Source organism: Cyprinodon variegatus, unplaced genomic scaffold (assembly GCF_000732505.1).
Source record: "Cyprinodon variegatus isolate N-32 unplaced genomic scaffold, C_variegatus-1.0 Scaffold235, whole genome shotgun sequence".
Classification (NCBI taxonomy): domain Eukaryota; kingdom Metazoa; phylum Chordata; class Actinopteri; order Cyprinodontiformes; family Cyprinodontidae; genus Cyprinodon; species Cyprinodon variegatus.
The window spans coordinates 1,044,112-1,066,994 of NW_015150688.1; the positions used below are offsets into that span (position 1 = coordinate 1,044,112).

General features: G+C 36.4%; 1 protein-coding gene across 1 annotated transcript in view; it reads left to right on the top strand.

Annotated features, from left to right (window-relative positions):
• LOC107089003 (chloride channel protein 1-like) overlaps positions 1-22,883 on the top strand; it is a 51,097-nt gene that overhangs the window by 12,184 nt on the left and 16,030 nt on the right. The window contains exons 2-14 of the mRNA XM_015381505.1: positions 3,778-4,063; positions 4,146-4,277; positions 4,519-4,647; positions 7,430-7,563; positions 7,660-7,737; positions 7,866-7,944; positions 8,553-8,678; positions 9,613-9,697; positions 10,352-10,453; positions 10,562-10,646; positions 13,972-14,127; positions 19,166-19,235; positions 21,212-21,322. Of these exons, the coding sequence (XP_015236991.1) occupies positions 3,778-4,063; positions 4,146-4,277; positions 4,519-4,647; positions 7,430-7,563; positions 7,660-7,737; positions 7,866-7,944; positions 8,553-8,678; positions 9,613-9,697; positions 10,352-10,453; positions 10,562-10,646; positions 13,972-14,127; positions 19,166-19,235; positions 21,212-21,322 (1,573 nt within the window). The remainder of the gene's footprint in view (positions 1-3,777; positions 4,064-4,145; positions 4,278-4,518; positions 4,648-7,429; positions 7,564-7,659; positions 7,738-7,865; positions 7,945-8,552; positions 8,679-9,612; positions 9,698-10,351; positions 10,454-10,561; positions 10,647-13,971; positions 14,128-19,165; positions 19,236-21,211; positions 21,323-22,883) is intronic.

Genomic DNA, 22,883 nt, shown 5'->3' on the forward strand with positions numbered 1-22,883 from the left:
GTTGGATAGGAGTACAGATTATCTGCCAATCTGGAGTATTTCACCACTTATACAGGGTCTGAAAGCAAAGACCCTTTCTATCTCAAATGAAAGGAAATCAGAGATTATGTTAAGGAATAACTCAATAAGCAACCAGTTAAAAGCCTAACTTTAACCCCAAGCTGTTGGTACTGCTGGTAGTGTCACTGTGTACAGTAGAAATAGTTTGCTTTTGCCAAGGGACCAAGAAAACTTTCCTCTGAACCTAAACGGGGCTTGGCAGGAAAAATTTGCGAATCTTCTGTTTGTGGTTCTTTCATTCCTGAAAGACGTGGCAGTAGATACTAGCCTGACCCTGCTTGCTTTATTCTCCAATTGTTAGACAATCAATCATTCAAATTCCACTGTCCTTTACAAGGACTTGGTTCAAAGTTTTGATAGAAAGTTCACCCAAAAGTTTTTGTCAAAGGCTGTCAATAACATATGTAAACATGCAAAGATATAAAAATACAGCTGAAGGTTTTACATTTTCTTTGGAAATCCTGAAACCATATTGAAAGGAAACAATCATCAGACGTATTAAGCTTATTACCAAGCATAGCACAATATTATAGTATTTTTATATTGAACCCTCAGAAATCTTACTTCTGTGTATATATTCAAGCACAGGTTTAAACCTTTCTCTTTTATCAACCAGAAATGTCAAATAGATCTTAATTGGTTGGGCTAATTTAATCATCCAGTCTTTTTGTCCATAAACTGAAATTATATTTTGACACATGAAGCATTTGTGATGAATTCTTCAGTTAAAAAACTGTAAACACCTATAGAAACTTCTTAGTTGTTATTTTTAATAGTTTTTATCTATAAAAGGATTAGAAATGACCCATAATTAATTAACCACCATTAGTAATTTGTCAATTCATAAACAATGGCTTCTTTAGGGAATGTTTAAGTAGAATTATACTGCTTCCTTCAGTCAGTGATGCACTTCTTCAGTTTTTCAGAATTTACTATTTTTCATTTTATAAATATTAAGGTTTGAAGGTTTGCCAAAAATGGAAATTCAACAAACTGGTATGCCTTTTTATCTTTTACAATCCAAAGCCCCATCAAGGCTCCACATAGCTTCCCCAGACATTTAAAGAACCAAATAATTTATTGCATGAACTGATAAACTCAGCCACTGGTGGAGGGAGCAGATTTTCGAGGATAATCTATGTTTCCTGACCCAGGATGATGACCTGATGAGCTGATCAGATGCCATAAAGCATTGCTCTTGTACTCACTGCACCCATGCATCCCTTTTCATATCAAGTGTTTAATAGGAGGTCAGTGGAGATAATTCTGATATTAAAGGAAAGAGTACCTGGGTGGTTTAAAAAAAAAACTCAAATAAATGTAAATAAACAAACCGTGGAACATATAGAATTTGAAAAATACATTATTGATTGATCATTGCAATCAATACCGGTAATATATGCAAATAATTTGTGTCTTATTTTGGAAAAAATGGACAAGGCTCCATGGCGGTTTGAACATATTTTCACACTTGTAAAAACAAAAGAAAAACAACAAACTGAGGCATACATAAAGCGATTGCTGTTTTTTTTTATTTTTTTTTTTTTATTAGCAGCTAAATGGTTAAAAAATGTCCATGTTCATCAGGGCAAACTTGACATAGCTTCCAGGGACCTGCTTTTGAACCTGTTGGCAAGTCACATGTTCAGAAGGCCGTTACAAATATGTTTACTGTGATGTGAAAAAATAAAACATACCAACTTCTTTATTGACATCAGATCGGGAAAAAAGTTTAATATCGTTTCTTTTATAAATCACAATACTAGCTTTTTGTATGCAGACTTGAATGCCCATGTGGTTGTTTCTACAAAGGCAGAACAAAATGCAAATTTAAAGCCAGATTAGCAGGACATCAGCTAGCCATCAGCTATACTTTATGGCAATGCATTTCAAACATGCAAATCAAGGCACCAGTAACACATTCAAAATCTTAAAAGTCTGTAAGAGGTGATGATACACTAAACCAACTTCTACATAGAGAGTATTTTTGGATTTATACCCTTGAAGCGACATAGTATGCAGGTCTATATGGTGAATTGTAACCCTTCCTTTGATGATTGCAAAATGTATAACAGCTTTGATAATGGTCATCAATGTTAAATTATGAATGTTTCACTGTAACGTTCTGCCCACTTTTATGATGCATATTTTCATTATGTATATTTTTCATATATTTTATCAGATGAGCGTTACATCACCAGGTGATGCATTGCCAGCCCCTTCTGAACATCTGTCTTCTCAAGTGTGTCCCGATGAGCCTAAGACCTGAGACATGTTGGCATTTTTAAACCATTAGCCATGTTCTAATAAATGCTTTTTTAAAAAAAAGGAACAGTCACTTTTTGAGTGCCTCATTTTCCAGTATTTTGACTAGTTTGAGAATGATCCTTACATTGAAGAGCACTAAAAGGACAACACCATAAAGAAGGATTTGACATCCAGGTAGCACACCTGGATGCTTTAACTATGTTTTTAGCTATATAGTCGGTATTGGTAACTTTGAATAACTTCAGCTGGTTTATTTAAATATACAATGACTATCATGGGATGCTTTGAATGAACCCTGTAAGGTTGAATTTGGACGTGAAGTAGGCCGAACATGAGGTGGAGCCTTGCATGAAAGCTTTGAGACACAACTCAATTGATTTTCCATCTACAAGCAAGAGGCGGGTTACGCCCCGGACAGGTCGCCAGTCTGTTGCAGGGCAACACAAAGACAAATGGGAACACCTGGAACCTTCTTGCTGCAAGGTGGCCGTGCTACCCACTGTGCCTCTTAGAAGGCCTTTGAGCCCTTTGGTGTGATCTATAAAGAAATAATGCTTGATTTTGTGCTTGCACATGTTTTTATAAATCAGGAAGTTTTTTCCCCTAAACTTTTAGTATGGATTACAGGCAATGTTCCGATAAATGAGACCCCTGCTCTTTTTACAAACTCCAAATAGCTGAAATAGCACCTCACCCGAATTATACATGTATACATATATAAAAAAAAAGCTTCACTTGAGCTACTTTTGTAAAAAAAAAAAATCAAAGAGAGTGCATTAATTTACAGGGAATTATGGCTCATTGCAAACTTTCATTAATGTTAATCAGGAAACACACAGACATGCTTTATGGAAATGTCTGCTTTGGGTTATTTTCATAGATTCTGATGTCACTGTGGTTTTATTTGTTGGCATTAAATGATTTGGAGTTTAAACCTTTTTTAACTATCAGTCATACAGATTGTCACAATATGTGGAAGTTCTCCAGTTATATAAAGCAAAACTCTATCAGCAGCTATACTGAGCAGTCCAATGAATCTTCATCATCTTGGAATTGTTAACAAAATGCTTGTTTGATGTGAAATTTGGAGGTGATTGATAAAGAATATGCTATCTGTCAGGTTAAAGTTGTACATGTGAGGGCCAGACAAGGGCATCTTTCAGTTATAAATAAGACATGTTTACTTGTGATCCACAGAATGAATCTCTTCCCCAGATGTCCTGGGTAGTTTTCATGGAGCCCGTCCAGAAGGGAGAAATCTAGACGCTGGGTCCATGTTTCCGTTTCCACTAGAGCCTTTGAGGGTCAACCCATGGCTCTGTCTATTTTTAAAATGCACCCGTCTAAGCCGGAGTACCATTACTCTCCGTGTTGATGGGTTTAAATGATGAATGATGATCAGTGATGTGCTCTGCTTTGTTCTAACGCATTGGTCTACTGTCGCTACAGCTCTATGGGGAGTACCAGGAGCACCATGGAGGCTCGGGCAGAAGGGAGGCAACCCGCCTGCTAACAGAGAGACAGATCAAGAAACACGGAAATCATCATCATCACGGCCAAGGGAGGACACGACATGGGCGTGGTCGCCATGGTCACGGCCATCAGCATGGCATTCACAGCAGGCACAGGACCAGGTTTCAGCTCTACATGGAAAATGAGACTGCTGAGGAGCAAATGGCTGAAAAGGAGTTTACCTCCTCCATGAGGAAAATGCGCTCCTACTCCAAATGCAGAGGTTGAGCAGCATCGATTTAAGAAATGGAAGCAGATGCTAGTAAAGGCGCTGCCCATTTTCATGTCCTTCTTGGTTTTCTTAGACTGCATAGCACAGGTGCAGCACTTTCTTGTGACGAGACTGGGAGAAGACTGGATCTTCCTGGTTCTACTGGGCATCACGATGGCTTTGGTCAGCTGGACGATGGACTATGCCAGTGCTAAAAGCCTTCAAGGTATAACTAAACTCCATCGGACACAGGACTGGTAATCAGGAATGCATGGTCACGTGTTTGCACTGAAATAGATCTGTCCTTTTCTGTTTCCTTTTGGAATATTTCGCCTTTTTCACAGTAACACTCAATCTCTATAACAAAAGAGTTTCCACCCCTTTTGGTTGTCATAGTTTTGTTCTTAATTCTTTCATTTTCACGATTTCTCAGTTTCTTTCCCTTGTCATCATTCCTCCTCCTTTAGCCTATAAGTGGATATATAGGGAACTGAGGGGGAACATCCCCCTGCAGTACCTGGCCTGGGTTTCCTACCCCTTGATGTTTATCCTCTTCTCCTCCCTCTTCTGTCACCTGGTTTCTCCTCAAGCTATCGGTCTGTACCCACTCCTTCCGCATGTCCTTGTCTTCAGGGTTCTCTGTACGAACCTGCATGTCTAAAGTAACATTCAGTTGCCCATAATGTCAAGCAACTTGTAATCAATCCGAGATACACAACTAATGTGATGTACAATATATTACCAGCAATAGCGCAAGGACACAACAATAGGCCCGTAAGCAACATTATCTGGGTGGGCCCTTTTTGAAGTACAACACGTGATCAAGGTTCAGGAAAAGGCAACAGTTCCATAAATCGGCCAAGAATATACAATTAGGCAATTCTCAGTAGTATATAAACACAGATCACACATAGTGACTGCGCACCTGTGACAGCGCACCACTGCATGTTACAGACATCCAAGCTCCAAAAACAAATTTTAGGGAGATGCCATTCATCTCCTAGTCACAATCTTTACTCACTCTAGCATCAACATCCACCTCTCCTGCTACTGTTCTTTGAATGTGTTTATTTTGGGAAGTTTTTTTCCGTTCTTCCAGCAGCTCTTATTTCCTTTTTCTTCTCTGGAATCAGCTTAAACACCTCTTTTTGGTATCCATCCTCGCTAACACATTTTACGTAACAGTTATGGTTTTAATCTACTCTCTGGGTTACTCATAATTCCAAGTCGTAGTGTAAAAAATAAGATACTGAAATAGATTGTTCTTTTAAGATCTTTATTGTGGTTCGAAACATATTATATGAGTGTATTTTTTACCAACCATCTAATGAACTATACACAGTTATTAACATAGTAATTAAAAGTTAACCTGACTCCGCCAAATGGATTTGCTCCACATATCCATCTGGACACCTTCCGTTTAGGTAATTGTGGGAAGGGGCGAAAATACTGGTTAGCTGATTGGCCTATGTTGGTGATAGACGGGTCAAATAAACCAATCAGATCAACGAAGCATATGACGTAAAAGAGCGACGACGAAGAGGAGCCGATTGATAGATCAAACGTCCTATTCTACAATTGCGTAAGGGGCCCACCAGGTGTCAGTGGGGGCCCCTCAGAGCTTACCGATATTAATGCCATTGATTACCAGTTCAGACAGAACCAAAAAGGGCCTGGAACTGGTAACCATTGTGGTTCTCGACTATTAAAATGCTACTTTGCGCTGCACAAGTTTGGTTTAAAAATGAAGAAGAAATTACCCTGTTTTTTTTTTTTTTCCTTTATCCTATTCCTAAAAAAAACTGTGACATGCAACCTGCCAAAGATTTTGGGAGTTTTTTTTTAGGTTTCTTTACAAAATAACACCAAAAGCCAAAATTCATGACAAAAGTATCACAGCTTTTTGATGCCATATAGACCTGGCTACTGTATCCACTGCTTTAGAATGAGGGAAATGCATAATTAATGCCAAAACCATAACAGAATAGTAACATTACCTGATGTTAAATTTAGTGAAGCAGGCGCTTTCTTGACATGACTTCTTGACATGGCTCCAACTGATTTACTGAATCAAGTAGAGAAACCTTTTTTTTTCTAACTGATTCAGCTAATCATTATCATATCAGTTTTGGTAGCTCACATTGAAATGTATTCAGGAGTTTGTTAGTTGATCCATACATGTAAACATAATTGATAAAACACAATATTGGACCAAAGGTGAGAAAGCACTGCCAGTCCCCCCTTTAACCCAGTGCATGTTGAAAGCAGAACATATAGACATGTGATGGTACTTTAATCCTTCTTTTCCTGAAATTGTAAACATTCAACTGTATGAACATACAGTTTATAAAGATATAATATATCTAGATATAAAGAAAAAAGGTAGGATCTTTGTGATGCCAAAAATTTGACAGATTTGACTTTTTTTCCATTAACTAGTAAAACAAGTAACTTTTCTTGACTGAGTTTAATGAAGATATAAAGAGCATAAAATATATTTATTTTCTAGATGCTTACAGTCACAATTTCATCAAATCTTACAGTCAGATTGGTTAACAGTTTTTTATCAAAAGAAACCCAGCTAATTGCATTGATTCAGTGACTCTTCAGCAATCACACCAAGTATGCTTGTAGCGACAGTGGAGAGGAAAACATCCTTTTAACAGAAAGAGTCACCCAGCTGAACCAGGCTTAGTGTGAGCGTCCATCTGCAGACTGCAGTTCAAGGAGACAGAAGCAGACCAAATGAACATGGAAGCACTGATCCATAAATACTTTTAATATTAAAAAGGTAAACATACACTAGGTTCATATGTGGATCTGTCTAGGAAAGAGACTCATAACCAGATGAACTATGAGCTAACTTTATGTCAAAAGGGGTAAAGGAGAGCACATACAGTTAGTCAAAGTAAAAGTTAAGCCCATAGCTGTCCTTAGGAGAGAAACAGGGCTAAACACTGAAAAACAGGCTCAACACTATGACCTATTATGGACGTTGATGGCAGGAGCCCAGCTGATGGCTCAGAGGATGATCTCACAGCCAAACAGACCACCAAGCCAGATGAAGCTGTTGTGATGAGAAACACTATAGATAACCTAACTAATAAACTAACAAAAACTGCAGAACTGGAAAATAACAATAGAATGATGCAGAATAATGAGATGTAGCAGTTTATGCTAACCAAAGTAGTTCAGGATAAAACATAAATTAAGAATCAGAATTATGTGGAGTATGTAAAGCCTTATAGAAAAACACCATCCAAACATTTCTCCATCACATCATGAGCTTACAGATGGAAAAGTTGACTAGTTGTCTGAATTCCACAGAGTATAGAGGCTCCACCTCTTCTCCCTCTGACTCTAACCTTTGATTTTAAGGTTCTGGCATCCCAGAGTTGAAGACCATCCTTAGAGGAGTTATTCTTAGAGAATATTTGACTCTAAAGGCCTTTGTTGCAAAAGTCATCGGCCTGACTGCAGCTCTGGGCAGTGGGATGCCTGTAGGAAAAGAAGTAAGTGACTCTTACCCCCTTTTTTTCCTTTGAGTCTAGTGGTCAGTCTTTACTTTTTATGATGGTCTTCTTCTTGTGATCCTCTCCTTCACTCAGGGCCCCTTTGTTCACATTGCGAGCATCTGTGCTGCAGTTCTTAGCCGCTTCATGTCCTTCTTTTCAGGAGTTTATCAGGTAAGCTAAAGTCAGGAAACATTGGATTTTCCTGACTGATTTTCCCAGTAACTATAGAAATGTAAATCAAAAACATATTTCAGTTTCTCCTTATTTTAATGATCTCCCCTCACTCTCTGGATCAGTAGAATCCCTACTGTTATACAGACATCCTGACAGTGGGCTGTGCGGTTGGGGTGGGCTGCTGCTTTGGTACGCCTCTTGGAGGTATGCAGACCTTTTGTTATTATTTGTTTTCTTGTTTATTTGGTTTCTTTGGAGGCTTATGGGGTAAAATTTAAGAATTATTATACTGTATTTAATGTCCTCTTTTAGAAAAGATAAAAGTCAGTTTTATTCAGCCCCATTTTTGTTTTATTTTCTACAGTTTTTCTCATAGAATATATTTAATATTTACCATAATTTCAGCTTTTCTTCATTCCTACGGTTTTTTAATTTAACCCATCTGAAATGTTTATTTTTCTGACCAGGAGATGTGTTGCTCTGAATTTACACAGTAGATTAATTGAGAGACAATAATTAGTTGATGAAAACCCTTTGGCTGTTTAACCGTAAATTTGGATTATTGTTTTCTTTTCATCTCTGTTTATTATTCTGCTTATTCTCTGATACCTTTCGATGTTTAAAGGTTTTAATATTTTAAAATACGCCAAAATGAATCAGAATTTTTATTGAAAAAGTTCTATGTTTTCAATAAAAGAAAATTTAAAATTATTTTAGCATACATTTCTATTAGATATTAAAAATGGCCAGGCTAATTGTTTTATATAGTTTTTATATGTTCTTATTTTGCTTTTGCTACTTTTTCATATCAGGTGTGCTCTTCAGCATCGAGGTAACATCTACATACTTTGCTGTGAGAAACTACTGGAGGGGATACTTTGCTGCTACATTTAGTGCCTTCATCTTTAGAGTTTTATCTGTGTTTAACAAGGATGCAGGTATGGATAGGAAACAAAGGTGTGCATGTCTGCATTTTATGAGTGTAAGCATTTGTTTCTCCTACACAAGGGGGCGCCATTGCTCTTCTATCAACTGCTAAGCAGACCTGCTCTTTCCAATGACTCAGTGGTTCTTCCCTCTTTATGGAAGAGGATTAGAGCCACTGAAAAAAATGAAAAGATGTTAACTTATTTTTAAATCTTATTTCAGTTTAATATGGGAAAAATTCATAATTCTGTCTTTAATCTCAAAATTCTGACTTTTTTTCCTTCACAATTCTGACTTTAATCTCAGAATTTTGGATCATAATGTAGATGGGCACCATGAAGGAAGCACCCAGCTTCACTGACAAAGATGTGAGCTGTTTGGGAGGGTCAGTAACATATTGGTGGAAAATTACTTAATTAGGCGACTTTTTACATGCCCAAGGGATCCCCGGTGATGCTATTTCATTAATGGAAGAGCTAGTTTAATCTCTAAAACCTGACATGGCTACAGCTTGATGCTAACATGTTTATTAGTTTATTTATTATTATTCTGAGAAAAAAAGTCAGAATTCTGAGATTAAAATCAGAATTGTGAGAAAAAAGTCAGAATTCTGAGAAAAAAAATCAGACTTCTGACTTATACTGAAATTAAATTTAAAAATCAGTTAACTTTTTAGTTTTTTTTTTTAGTTTTAGTTTTTTCCTCTTCCATACCTCTCCAACTTAGTAGCAGCAGGGTATTTTATTTTGTGTATATACTGTTTAGTTCTAATAAAAACTTTGCACATCATTTTGGTTTTTAAAACCAAACTTATTAACAGAAAAAAGTAACCAATAAGGATTGATCAGATTTATATTTATTTATTTAACTTATTTGTACATGATTGCATGCATTTTATCCAGTGTTTTCTGGATTAAAATACGTGTTTGTTTGTTTCATTCCTAGTGACAATCACTGCTCTGTTCAGGACAAATTTTCGTATGGATTTCCCCTTTGACCTTCAGGAGCTTCCTGCATTCGCCATCATTGGGTGAGCATTTGGGAATCAGAGAAAGATGTATTTTCATTTTGAACTTAACCATATTCCAATACAAATATAATTTAAAGAGTCAAAACCTTTGAGCAAAGGGAAGCAGAGTATTTGCTCATACCCATTTACTTACGGATACAAGAGAGATGCAGTGTTTAATTGCACTCTTTGTTTAGTTTTCAAAAATCAAAGCAAAGGATCATCTTATAAACATCTTCAGAATCATTGCACATGTGGGTTTTTAATTAGACACCTAAGTGTTTCATATAGATGTTTAGTCTGCAGCACACTGAGGGAATATTGAAATTGGCCATCAGTGATTGCAAAGTCTTCTGTTTAAATGCAAACTTGTATGTATTTTATTTTAAAGCTCTAATAAGGTTTTGAACAGTAGCCTGTTGTTTGGTAATAAAAACTTAATAATTAAAAATATCCACTGTAAATAAACTATTTCAGTTGGAATTCTCTACATTAATCATTTACAGTTATAATTAATATATGTTTTTTTTTTTCATTTTGCTTTGAACTTGTTATAAAAGTCAAATTTCATGGAATTTGAAAGAATTATAAACTAGAGCTTGAATATTGATTGAAAAGTCAAAAATGTGCCCCAGATCAGTTGGTGTTATTTCATATTTCCTTTTGTCTCTGCAGCATTGCCTGTGGATTTCTCGGGGCGTTTTTTGTCTATCTCAACAGACAGGTGGTGCTGTTTATGAGAAGACCCAATGCAATGACCCGCTTCCTCATTAAACAGTAGGTCTCCCAATATCAGAGTCTGGATCTATTTGTTTCAAAGGCATAAAATGATCTCGTAAAAACTAATGCTTTTCTGTTCTTTCCTTTTTTTGTAAACACTCCCAGCCGGCTGATCTTTCCAGGTACAGTTACGCTGCTCATTGCCACCTTGACCTTTCCTCCAGGGTTTGGACAGTTCATGGCAGGAGAGGTCAGAGTGAACATTCTTATTCACCCTAGTCTGTCTTAAAACACTAAATAGAAAAACAATATTGTTTTGCTTGGTTCAAACTTCTAAGAAGCCTCCTGGTAATATTGGTATAGGTACGATGATATCTCAGCCTGCTTTTTCCTCTTAGCTTCTCCAGCATCACAGAATGTTTTTTAGTCGACAAACTGAAGTTCGGACTGAATCCTCTCTTTCTCCCAGTGACCTCCCCATCCACCCATGTGTTTAAATTTTTAAACAAATAACAGGCCATAACCAGACAGGGGGGAAAAATGCCATAAGTTAATTACTTGAAGAAAAAAAAAAATCTAAGGAATTTTGTGTTTTTATGCAAAAGCTGAAAATAGAACCTTTCCAGCTGAATCTTTTTACTCGTTGCAAATCATAGAACCGTCAAAAGCTTTAACATCTCTAAACCTTTCTATATTTCTCCCAACCTTCTGTTAAAGGTTTAAGAAGTTTAGTTAGGAAAAAAATAATGAAATCAAGGAACACAGCAGGAGTTAGGAATTAATCTTTAATTTCGCTCAGATCAATTGGAAAAAATGCCCACAACTAAAGTCTGCGAAACAAGGTCAAAGATTTCTTTTTAAATTTAAAATGGAACAATGCATATTCATTGACACACTCAAAACAAGGTTCTATATGTAAATCTAAATTACTTTATACATTTTTTCTTGCAGAGAAACTGTGTACAGAAGTAAAACAGAGAAAAATAAAATATAAGATAATAAGACTGAATAAAATAAGCAAGTAAAATATGAAAAAATTACAGCCCATACAGTAAAATTATAAAAACAGTGTAAAATAATATATAGGAATAAAACAAGATAAGGATAAGAAAAAAAAATAACATAAGGAACTCAGAATAAAATCAAATGTATTTACAATGTTGCTCAGTACCTAAATTACTATTATTGGGCAGAGTGAAATAATGAAATACATAAACAATAAGTAATGAAATGAAATAGTTAAGAACGATGAATACAGCTTTATGGCCACAGGTAGGAATGACTTTGTGTGGCGCTCTGTGGTGACACTTTTTTCAGAGAGCCCAGCTCCTCTCCAACAACCTGATTGGCCTTGCGGATAAGTTTAAGTATGTTGGCATCCTTCACCTTCAGTCTGCTTCCCCAGCACACAACAGCATAAAGGATGGCACTGGCCACCACAGACTCATAAAACATCTGCAGCCTTATCTAGCAGATGTTGAAGGACCTCAGGGTCCTTCTTCCAGCATTGTCTTGCAGATGTTGATAGACCTCCTTCAATGCCTTGTACAGGAAGAGCCAGATTGCTCTGGCCCTTCCTGTACAGGGCATTTTTGCTTTTAGTCTATCTATAATCCTCCACAGTGTCCACATGAACCCCAAAGACAGAAACAGGGGCCACCTTGGCCTTAATCCTTCTCAGATCCACCACCAGTTGGTTTTTCTTAACCACGTTGAGCTGCAGATGGTTCTGCTCACACCAGGTGGCACTGCAAAAAGATTGAAATCTAAATAAGTCATTTTTTCTTGCAAAAAGTGCATTTTTTCTTGAATTGAGGAGGTAATTGAGACACTTTGCCAATGGAACAAGACAATTTACGGTACATTTAAAATAAGAAAACACAATGGCATTGTCTTATTTCAAGTGAATATTATCTAATTATCTTATTTTAAGACTAAAAATACTCATTCCATTGGCAAATGATCTTATTTACCTACTCAAATTAATGGTAAATACACTTAATTTAAGACATTTTTTTTCTCATTTTTAAATGTTTTTTGCAGTGCAAAGTTGTCCACCACACCCCTATACTCCGTCTCCTCACAAAATATGCCAGATTTAGCAAAATAGTTTTTCATTTGCAGTTTGAAGTAAACTCATGAAAAACATGACATAAACTGAACATAAATACAAGCCATGTAAAAATGAGGAAAATATAAAAGTAGAAACAATTTTTTTATAAATATAAAATAACATGAAAATTATGTGTGCATATCTTATTATCTAGAATCCACTTTTTAACTGATTTAGAGAAATATTTCGTGATGAGATATCTAAGTTCTGTGGGAACAATGTTCAAGGTGTGTGATGCTCTCACAGAGAAAAACAACTGCCCAAAACTGCTCTTTTTAAATCAAGAATCAGGATCATTTGCAGAGAAGTCAAGTGCCAATAATATTTTTTTTTCTGCCATGTTGATTGAGATCTTTCCTGTATGCCTTTTAAATTACCTTTAGCTTTCTTAATCTGATAATAAATATTCTTTCTGTCATGATTTGTGGACATTAAGATCTAAAGAGAAGCGTTATCTCCTGGTCAGACCCTGTCATTCAGTGAAAGGGTGGAGTCGGAATAAAAAAATATGCACACCCAGGAGAAGGCCAGTGGCTGGAAGCTGGATGGGATTTTGCTGGGAGCTGCAGGGAAGTGGGCTGCCATTCGGCTGGCATTTGACTGGGAAGGGGCATTTTTCTAATGGCTGTTACTTTTGACTGCTTAAAGTACAAGGAGAGACAAAACAACAAGATGAGATTAAATGGAATAAAAAGCTTTAGACTTGGATTTAAGCCAAACTTTAAAAGCCCGTCTTGTTTATTCTCACTTATATCCTCATTGCTGGGTCTCAATTAAACCCAGACCAGATGGGAAATACCAAAGTGGAAAATTCGAGATAATACCAGTGTTACTTTTTTCTCTGCTCAGGCATTATGCAGATACAGGCTCTATGGTTTTGATGCTCCAAGCAATTTCAGACATCTATGCAAATGTGGAGGAAAATGGTGGAAGTGCATTAGTCATTCATGAGTCATCCGAAGGGAATGACTCATCTGGACATGGCCACCCATACTGTCTGCTTCCTGCTTGTTAAATGACTTCCTGCCTCCTTGTAATATTGAGTTCTTAACACTTTTATCCTATCTAAAATCTTTTTTGTTTTTTGTCTCACCCTCCATTAGTTTTCCTCATTTTGTGTCCACATTTTTCTTATTTTTTCTTCTGTCATCCAGTCCAACAATGTTTTTATTTTAATGATTTTCAGTGTCTCTTTCCTCTGCCTTCCCACTACTGATACATTTAATTTTCCAATCTTCATGCCCTCATTTCTTGTTACATTCTCCTACTTCTCTTTTCTTTGTTACACTAACTTTTCATTTTAAGTTCCCATCCATTTGTTCCTGTTTGCCTCTGACTTTTGTCCATTTTGTATTCCACTTTTCCCAGTGACTGACTTTTTTCATGTGATCTTCCCTTTTCTATCCCTTTTCCATCCTCCTCCTTTGTCTTTCTTCCTCATTGCTTCCCTCCACATTTCCAGCTAATGCCTAGGGAATGCATCAGCTCTTTGTTCGATAACTTTACATGGACGAAGATTTCGGGATCTCCCTATCCGGCTGGTCTGGGCCGATCTGCAGCCTGGCTTCACCCTGATGTCAGCGTCTTTATCATCCTCCTGCTCTTCTTCATAATGAAGGTAAATTGTATGTATGTGTCCTTGGGTATGATATTTGCTGTTTGATGTCTCATCGTGTTACCAGTCCCACACAAACATTCACAGTCCTAGCCAAAGAGGTGGGTGAACACCAAGCAGCAATTTGTATTCAGGCTCTATAACAACTGATGCCAGCATTTTCTTCTGCCTGTTCTTGATTAGGGACGATTGCTGCAGTTCACCAGTGTGTGATGGGGACATCTGTCTACATGTTTTTGTCCTTCCCTTCTACCTTTTTGTTCAAGGTCAACAATCCTGAAAGGATCCAGTTGCTCTAGTAGTTTTATGTTTACTTAGAAGCATGCATGCACTCACATGTGTCCTGTTAAGTGATCATTCATATGAACAAATAGATGTACACTTCGTAACCTGGGTAAGTTTCTTCGGTGGCATTGAATCAACCAAATCCTTTTGCTTCAAGTCAGTGGGAGTTAAATTGAGCCCTTTTAAGGTGTATATATTCGTCCACACTAGATCTATGGATGAAAACAAACCAGTCATGTGACCACTAAACTCTTAACATTTCCTTGTGATTCTTATAATGTATATTATATGTTCTTTCTTATGTATTTGCCTGCATAGGGACTACAGATGAAAACTAGCTTTGTAGCTATAATCTGGCATATTTACATTTGTTTTTTTACTGATGTTCATTAATTTGCTTTGTCCCTATTCAAATAAATAAATTAAATAAATGAGATCAAGCTAAAACAACACTTTTAAAAGTATTAACAGGTAATTTAGTGACATACTTGGAGCAACACATTTAATAGTTGTAATTAATCACTTATAAAAGTTAAGGTTCCCTATCACTAGTGTCATAAGTTTACATTATTCGTTTTCACTCATTCATGTTGATAAGCTAGATTCTAACCACAGCTGTCCTGGGGCACAGTAACAGAAGTGAGTTTTGCCATTCGCAGTCCATACTGGGTCCTCTGACCAGCCAATGAGGGTCAAGTGTCTTCCCCAAAGAGACAACGACAAAGAGAGATTGAGCTTTGATTTGGATCCTGCAACCCTCTGGGTACAGGTTCAATTTCTATATTCTACGCCACATCTCTGAAGTCAACCCTTGTTTTAGTTAGCTCATTTATTTTACCAAATACAAGAGTTCACTCATAGAACAGAACTCCAAGAGAAACTCTGTTAAATGTTGATTTTGTTGCTTCAATTTATCTATACAGAATAACACCTAGTCTTTGGAGGAGCTGACTCTTGCATGGGTAAAACAAACCAAACAAGTGTTATTTTAATGCTGTACTTTCAACATACAACACCACTATCAGAAATTCAACACATCTGATCTGCTACTGTATGTAGCATAAACTAAGAGCTTGTTGAGATTTTATGGCTTAGATCCTGATCCTATAACCTAATCAAACCGAAAAACAAAAGAAAATAATTTCCCTCTCTCTTATGTCTAGATCATGCTGCAAACGTCTGAGCAGAAATAGTCAAATGGGTCCCTTCTTAGTTGAGTCATTTGCTAATTCACTGTTAAGCAGTTTTTTGCTATACGTATCTGAGTGGTCCGCACATCTGAATCGATGAATTTAAAGTTTTCACACCCCTCATCATGCTTGATTTGAGAACATTTTCTTCCAGAAATAAACATGTTGGACAAGCAATACATCCTTCTAGAGAACGTACACAAATATACACAATATAGACATGTTTTGATTTAGCCCATAAATATCACCATAATCAACCAACCATGCTCATCTTGGAATGAAAATACTTTAACTCTTAAATGACTCCTCTAGAGTACCATCTAGAGTCCGTCAGAGTATTGAGTGCGGCAAGGAAAATATGCACAGAGAATAAAATGCTGTAAACGCTGTGCCGGCAGTGGTTTGCACATTTAATTTCCGAGCAGAAGGTAGATCAGTCAAGCCTAAATCACCCATCAGGGCTCTAAGGGCTAACCGACTAAAGGAGGTGTGAGTGATATTTTGACTGCATCCTCACGCTATCTTAACTGTCTTATTTCATGGCTTGGAACCCCATATATTCATCTTACAAACTATGATACTAAGCTTCTTATTTTATATCATGAGCACAGCCACTATCTTCAAAGGACTCAGTTTGAACTGCTTGTACTTGCCTTTATGAGTCATCCTCTAATCTTGGAAAGGTTTTGAGTGCATTTAGGTCTCAGAAAGTTACAGCTTTTGGAAATAATGCACCTTCTATGATGACTTAAGAGAAATGCAGTTTTCTTAGTTTAAAATAAGTTCAGGTAAATAAATATTTTATTAATAATTAAGACAACTACAGTAGGACCCCAGAAATGTTATATGAATTAAAGATGCAGGCACATATTATGGAGTAAGGCATTGGACAGAGGTTTATCAGCAAAGGCCTGCTGGTCTAAACTTTTCCAATAGAAACTCATGAAGTCTCCTCAAAAATAAGGTAGATTTGCCACCTTTCCTATAACTTCACAAACTGCAAAAGGACTTAAGGGACTGATATATAACTTTGCATAAGACAGTGTTCTAATGTTCCTGAACTGGCACAACTTATGGATGTGCTATATTACCAATCATGTGATTGCATAGATAAGTTCATCATGAAGAACTATTTAGCCACACTGAAAATTGTGCAAAAATGCTGAGGTTGTTTAGGAGAATAAATAGCTACATAATTTATAATGGTCTCTAAATGTATAAAATGTGGACATTTTGGCCGCTTTCACAGCAAAGCCAAAGTCCGATTTGGTGTGAAGTCATTAAGGACCCACGAATGGGCCTTGGAACCGTACCATGGTGTGTCTACACAACTATTGCTGTTGTGCCATAAAATGATGATCTGCCAAAAATTGATTAATAAAATAGTTAAAGGTTAAATTTTGGCCATCAAACAATATCAACACTAATAAAAATAAACATTTTAGCCAAGGACCTTTTGAGAGGTGTGTTTCTCATTTAAAAACAACCAAAACAAACAAATTTAAACAATGTTTAGGGCTAGGATAGATAAATAGGGTAAGGGTTAATAAATAAAGAAAGTTAGGGTAAATAAATAGTGTACAAGTAGGTCATAAAGGGCCATACTTGCCCTAAAGAGACAGGCACTGCTAATTACTATTTTATTCTCTTTTCCTTCTTAATCAGTACACTACTGGATCACCACTGAAAGGATCTAGTTGTGCATGACCATAGTTTGGCTCTGTTAATTCTCTCATTTTAGCATTCAGCATACTGTATGTGTTCCTCATTTTCTTTTAACAAAGCATTGTACTTTTACTTTAAATTTGGCGACAAGCACTTTAAAGCTTTATTAACTTTTTTGAAAAAAAAACTCTTTGGTTCTGTTCCATTTTACTCATCCTCATTTCTTGAAGCCAGCATTTGCTGTGTACAAACTGCAGTTTCTATAAAATATCCTAAAGATATATGTGCAAATTCTCAGTCAAGACAACCACAAAAAATGTGGAAATTGGAAGTAACCAAACCTTGGATTAGTTTTTCCAGGGGTCTGCCAATTCTGTCAGCGGACCTTCAAATACTGCTGCAGCATAGAGTTAACCTGTTTAGGAAACTTCTATGATGTTTTGACAACATGTCACCTACAATATGAACAGCATTATTATTATTTTCTATAATGATCTCTGAGTTTAGCAGTTTCGTTCAATAAAGAACTAGGAAAATCCTAAAGCTGTATAACATATCTGTATTTGAGTAATTCATGATTTAGCTATGATCTATTTCATTGAGGTAAGGCAGACTTGGGTGGAGATGATGCCACAGCAGCCAAACCGGTCCAAATCTAACTGAGAATGTTGTTTAAATATTGCGATTATTAATTTAAGCCCTAATTTACACCCTGTAGACTGGAAACACTCAGCTTGGGACCCTGATCCATAACTCATCTGAGTTTAAATGTCCACAATAACTTCCACATTGGTGTTTTAATTAATTTAATTGAATTCCCTTTGCTTTATAACCCACATGACTGCAATACTCATGTCATGCTGTGTTATCTACAGTCCGTCTTAATATATTTGACACTGATAAAAGAGAATGAGCTGATTGACACGTCTTTGCATATGAAATACTGCTTCTGAGTTGTGGGTATTTCTGCCTGATGGATTTTGGCTGTTATGATTAAAAGAGACAAAAAAAAGCTGAACAGATTCTTCTCTGCCATCAGCAAAGAAGCCACAGTGTGAAAGACATGCTAACAAGTTTTTATCATCTTCAATAGCAATTAACTCCTCAAACAATGACACATAGACTAGTTTTCTGGACTGGTGAAAGGGTAATGTTATGTTTCCCAAAAAATCTTTTCAAATGAGAATGTCAGAATACAGAGATGTTGTTGGAGGGCTTCTGATAAACTACAGAGGTTTTCAGCAAAATGCCAGAAAACATCTGAATTAGACTTAACCTGATTATTATCTGTGATGCAGTTTAGAATGAAGCTTATTATTAGAAACATCCCATTCTAACAAAGACTGTATTGTTTGAAAACAGTGTAATTAAGATTGAAAGCAAAGTTGGGCATAAGTCCATCTTCCAGGGGAGGTTAATCATTCCTCTCTGGTCTTTTCACCCCTTAAAACATGAGGAGTTCACTATAGCTGGCAACGTTGTGGCACCAGCATCTGTAACCGGGGCAGATGTTCACTAAGTGCCTTGCTCAAGCATGCCCAGGGTGATTGAATCTCCTCCTCCAACACATGTACAAAACACCAACACCAGAACTCATCAAGCTGCAGCTGAAAACGAGGGGCTTTTAATCCCAGACTTAGATGTACGTAAAAATTATTAAAAAGAAGCTTAAACTTGTGCTGTTATCAGGCACTATTGTTGCTATACAACATAACTTGCTCATTATAGTGAATCATGTCAGGGGAACATGCATCTTTGTTTTCTTCTGATTGTGAACTTGTCTCTAGCTTTCTCTAACCTGAATGAATGCTAATTTCTGTCATGTTATTTTGGATGCTACAGTCTTTCAAAGCTTTATGAGGTTCTTCACTTGCAGACTTCTTCTTTTTTTTTGTCTGCAGTTCTGGATGTCTGCAGTGGCCACAACCATGCCCATTCCATCTGGAGCCTTCATGCCGGTTTTTATTCTTGGTGAGCAGAGAAAAAAACATACGGTAGTCATTACTGGTGGTGTGGGTATTTGTCAACCCGCCTAATATTATAAAACATCACTCCATTTTTAATGCCAATTTACCTTGGTTTAGTCTCTGTTTCTAGCACTCAGCAGCACTTATCTGAGGAAATTTAAGCATATCCTTATTCAATCAAGGAATATTATGTAAGAATTGCTATTCTCTTACGCTGAAATGGGGTATTTCACTCAAATGAATAACATGCCCTAGCACTTCAATTCATTGATAGCTGTCATGTGTCAAAAATCCTTGACAACGTAGATTTAACTATGTCATCTGAGGTAAAGTGATGTCTATAAAAGCTGGCATTTACTGTGACAAAAAGCCAGCATTCAATACTGCGTTGAAACTACTAAACCGATGTAAACCAACAATTCTGCACCAACAAGATTGGTATATGTTAGCAGAATAAAACCAAATGGAAAAACTTCGCTTTGAGCTAATTTAGGCAGTGCAGATCATTACTTGTCAAGGAGAAACAGGGAAACTTCAGTGTCCCTCTAAAAATCTTTCTCGTTCATTACTTCCTTCCACCTGGGGAAGGCTTGCCTGATATTTGTCCTGGTTTTTTATGTCTCCTGTTTCATTTCCTTTTGAAGTTCTCCTTTTTCAACAGTACAGTAAACTAACAGTAAGAAGAAGGAGCAGTTTTAAACATTAATGACCAAACTTTAGGATGTGTGTAGTTGTATAAAGACTGAACCATTTGCACAACTTGGTAGATTGTTCAGAAGGTTTGTTGGGTGGAGTTGGAGGAAAACAGAAGCACATGTTGTATATTATTTGTTTCAGTTTAAGAAAAGTTGACATTTTATAACATTTTTTCTCACAAAGTAAACAATTAAACCCCTATGTCACAGTTTTTATAGACTAATGATTACCCTTTCTCTCAGAGATACAGTTAACATTTTCAAAAAACCATGTTAGCACTAGACTAGCTGCTTGGCACAGGTATAATTTCTCTAAGCTGTAATATGAGTAGATAATTTTGAGGTGACAATCCACTATGCATTAACTATAATTGATCAGATTAATTGTGATTAATTGATTATTGAAATAATTGTCAACTATTTACGTAACGGGTAAATCATTAACTGGAGTATAGAGACTGCAAGATATGCCTTTAGCTGACAGAGCAAAAAAACTTTAGAAACATTTGTTTTTTTACTGAGATTTAAAAAAAAAAAATAATTTGTCTATCAATATGCTCTATCGATAATAGTTTCACCTGGTTTAATTTCTTTAAAAAATGTATTTAAGCAAACATTGGCTGATTATTATTCCATGAATCAAAAAAATAATTGACAGATTAATCGATTTGTAAAATAATCATTAGTTGCAGCTCTAGTTCAATGCATCCTAACACAGATATTTGTCAGGCCCTGTAGGAGAATGACCTGTTTTCCACTTTCACATATAAACTAAGTACCAATTTCAAACGGCTAGAAAGCTGTTTTTAAAGAGAACTTGTGTGAAGATGAACACGAGTGGGTCAGAACTTTGAAGTGGTAATTTCTAAGTGCTGCCTCTACATTAAACTTCTCCCTGTATTACTCAGCCTGATGTCGCTCCATGGCCTAGTTTAAGAAACCTTATCTGTCCTTATATGTTTCTTTTGCCAACTGTTATATGGAGATGTACAAACAATTTTCATTTAATTATCTTTGGTTAAAGTGTGTAAGAAGAAGGTTTCAGTTCTGTGCTGGTCTTGTAATGGACTTTTACCATCTCCTGGGTGTTCCCTGATTTTTACCCAGTGAGCACTGGAGCTAAGCTGCTACCCCTCCATTTAGCATCAGTCAACAGAGTTAAGTGTATATAGAAAGTGGGTGGATGGATAATTCATTTTAGTACTGGAGAGCAGTGCTAGATGTTTAATTTTTAGTGTCTACTGTTGAAAATGTATTCACTTTCACCATTTGATTCCTCCTGTAGGAGCTGCATTTGGCAGACTTGTCGGGGAAGTCATGGCAACCCTGTTTCCTCATGGGATTGTGTTCGATGGCATACTGTACCGCATCATTCCCGGTGGTTATGCAGTCATTGGTCAGTCTGTGGTTATTGTTTCTTCTGTTATTGCTCTGTTTTGTGTTTCAGCTTTTGTATGCTTTGTCGTCTTTGAAAAACATCCGCATCAACAGAGGTTATTGGGTTTTGCACCATTAAAATCCATATCCATTAAGTTCTACTTTCAAACATTTCCAATTATTTCATGTAGCATTTTGCTTTTGGATTATCTTGACATTGAATCCAATGATTTTTAAAACATGTCAAGTGTCTCTTCAATGCCAACTTCTCTTCCCTAAACTCTCTGGTCCTTTGCTTTAGTGTAATGACATGTATGGTATGAATAATTATCAGTTTTCTAAGGCTTAACAAACTTTGGGATTTTAATCAAGTTGAACAAGCTGGAGCGCTGCCTGATTATCCGGAATTAAAAGCTAAACAGCTCATTGTCTGTTTGTTATTGCTTATTCAATACCCGTCTGGTGAGGTGTGTTGTAATAAAAGACAAAGGACTGAATTTGTGCACTTCAATTCTCAAACAAGCACTACAGACATACAGGATAAACAACTTCTCTCAGTACCAGAGGTTATCAATAGAATCCTTTAATTTTTAGTTCAAATAAATAAATAATAAATTATTTTGGAAGTAAAACTTAAAAGAAAAGAAAAACTCATGAACTATACAATAAAATGTTTAACTTCTATTCATCGTTGTGAGGAATTTGCAAAAGCCAGCCAGAAAACCCCTGAAATCTTCAAAAAAGCTGTTAATTTAGTTCACAAAAGTTTTCAAAAAATGGTAAATTGGGCCCAAAAACAGAGGTCAACAAAACAGACTTCAATTCAGGTACTAACACAATGAACTCAAGCAAAAACTCAGCTCTCATACAAGGCATAGGTGAAATTTAAATAATGGCTGATCAGACCACTGTTGACACACAAGGGGGATAACTGACTAACAAACTAACAAACAAATTAACTTAAAGTGACAAATACTGGCCAGACACTAAGTACTTTTTAAATTTAACAAATTAACAAAACTATCAAAAACAAAGAAGATGTAAACAAAGGATAAGCAAATTTCCCCTCCAATTACAAGTGGTGTGACCTGCTGATTAGCCTGCAACGACCAATTAAGGAGAAGAAAGCTGAAGCTCGTTGCAGCAGCCCAGCAGCAGCTCCAAAGGAAACTGGCAACTAGATCAATTGCATTTAACCAAAATATAAGAAACTGACAAATAAAGTTAACTAAATGTGAGCACTGCAAATAGCTAACTAAAAGTCAGGCTAATGAAAATATTTAAAAAATCTAAGTAACTCATCTCAGCTTTTATCTAAATTGTATTGTAGCTGTTCAACGAGTCGTAAAGGAGATTCAGACAGCCTTCATCCTTACAGGCATGATAACGCAACGGACAAATATGAATTACACCGGTCAGATTGTAGTCTTTTTGAAAAAGGACACAAAAAGCAAAAATAACACAAATGTAGTGAACATTTGTGTACATTTGCGTGTGCCACACAGAATATGTATAACAAAATGACATATTTTTGTTCAGCTCTATGAGGGTTGTACTTATTTGCTCTCAGCAGCCGCTAG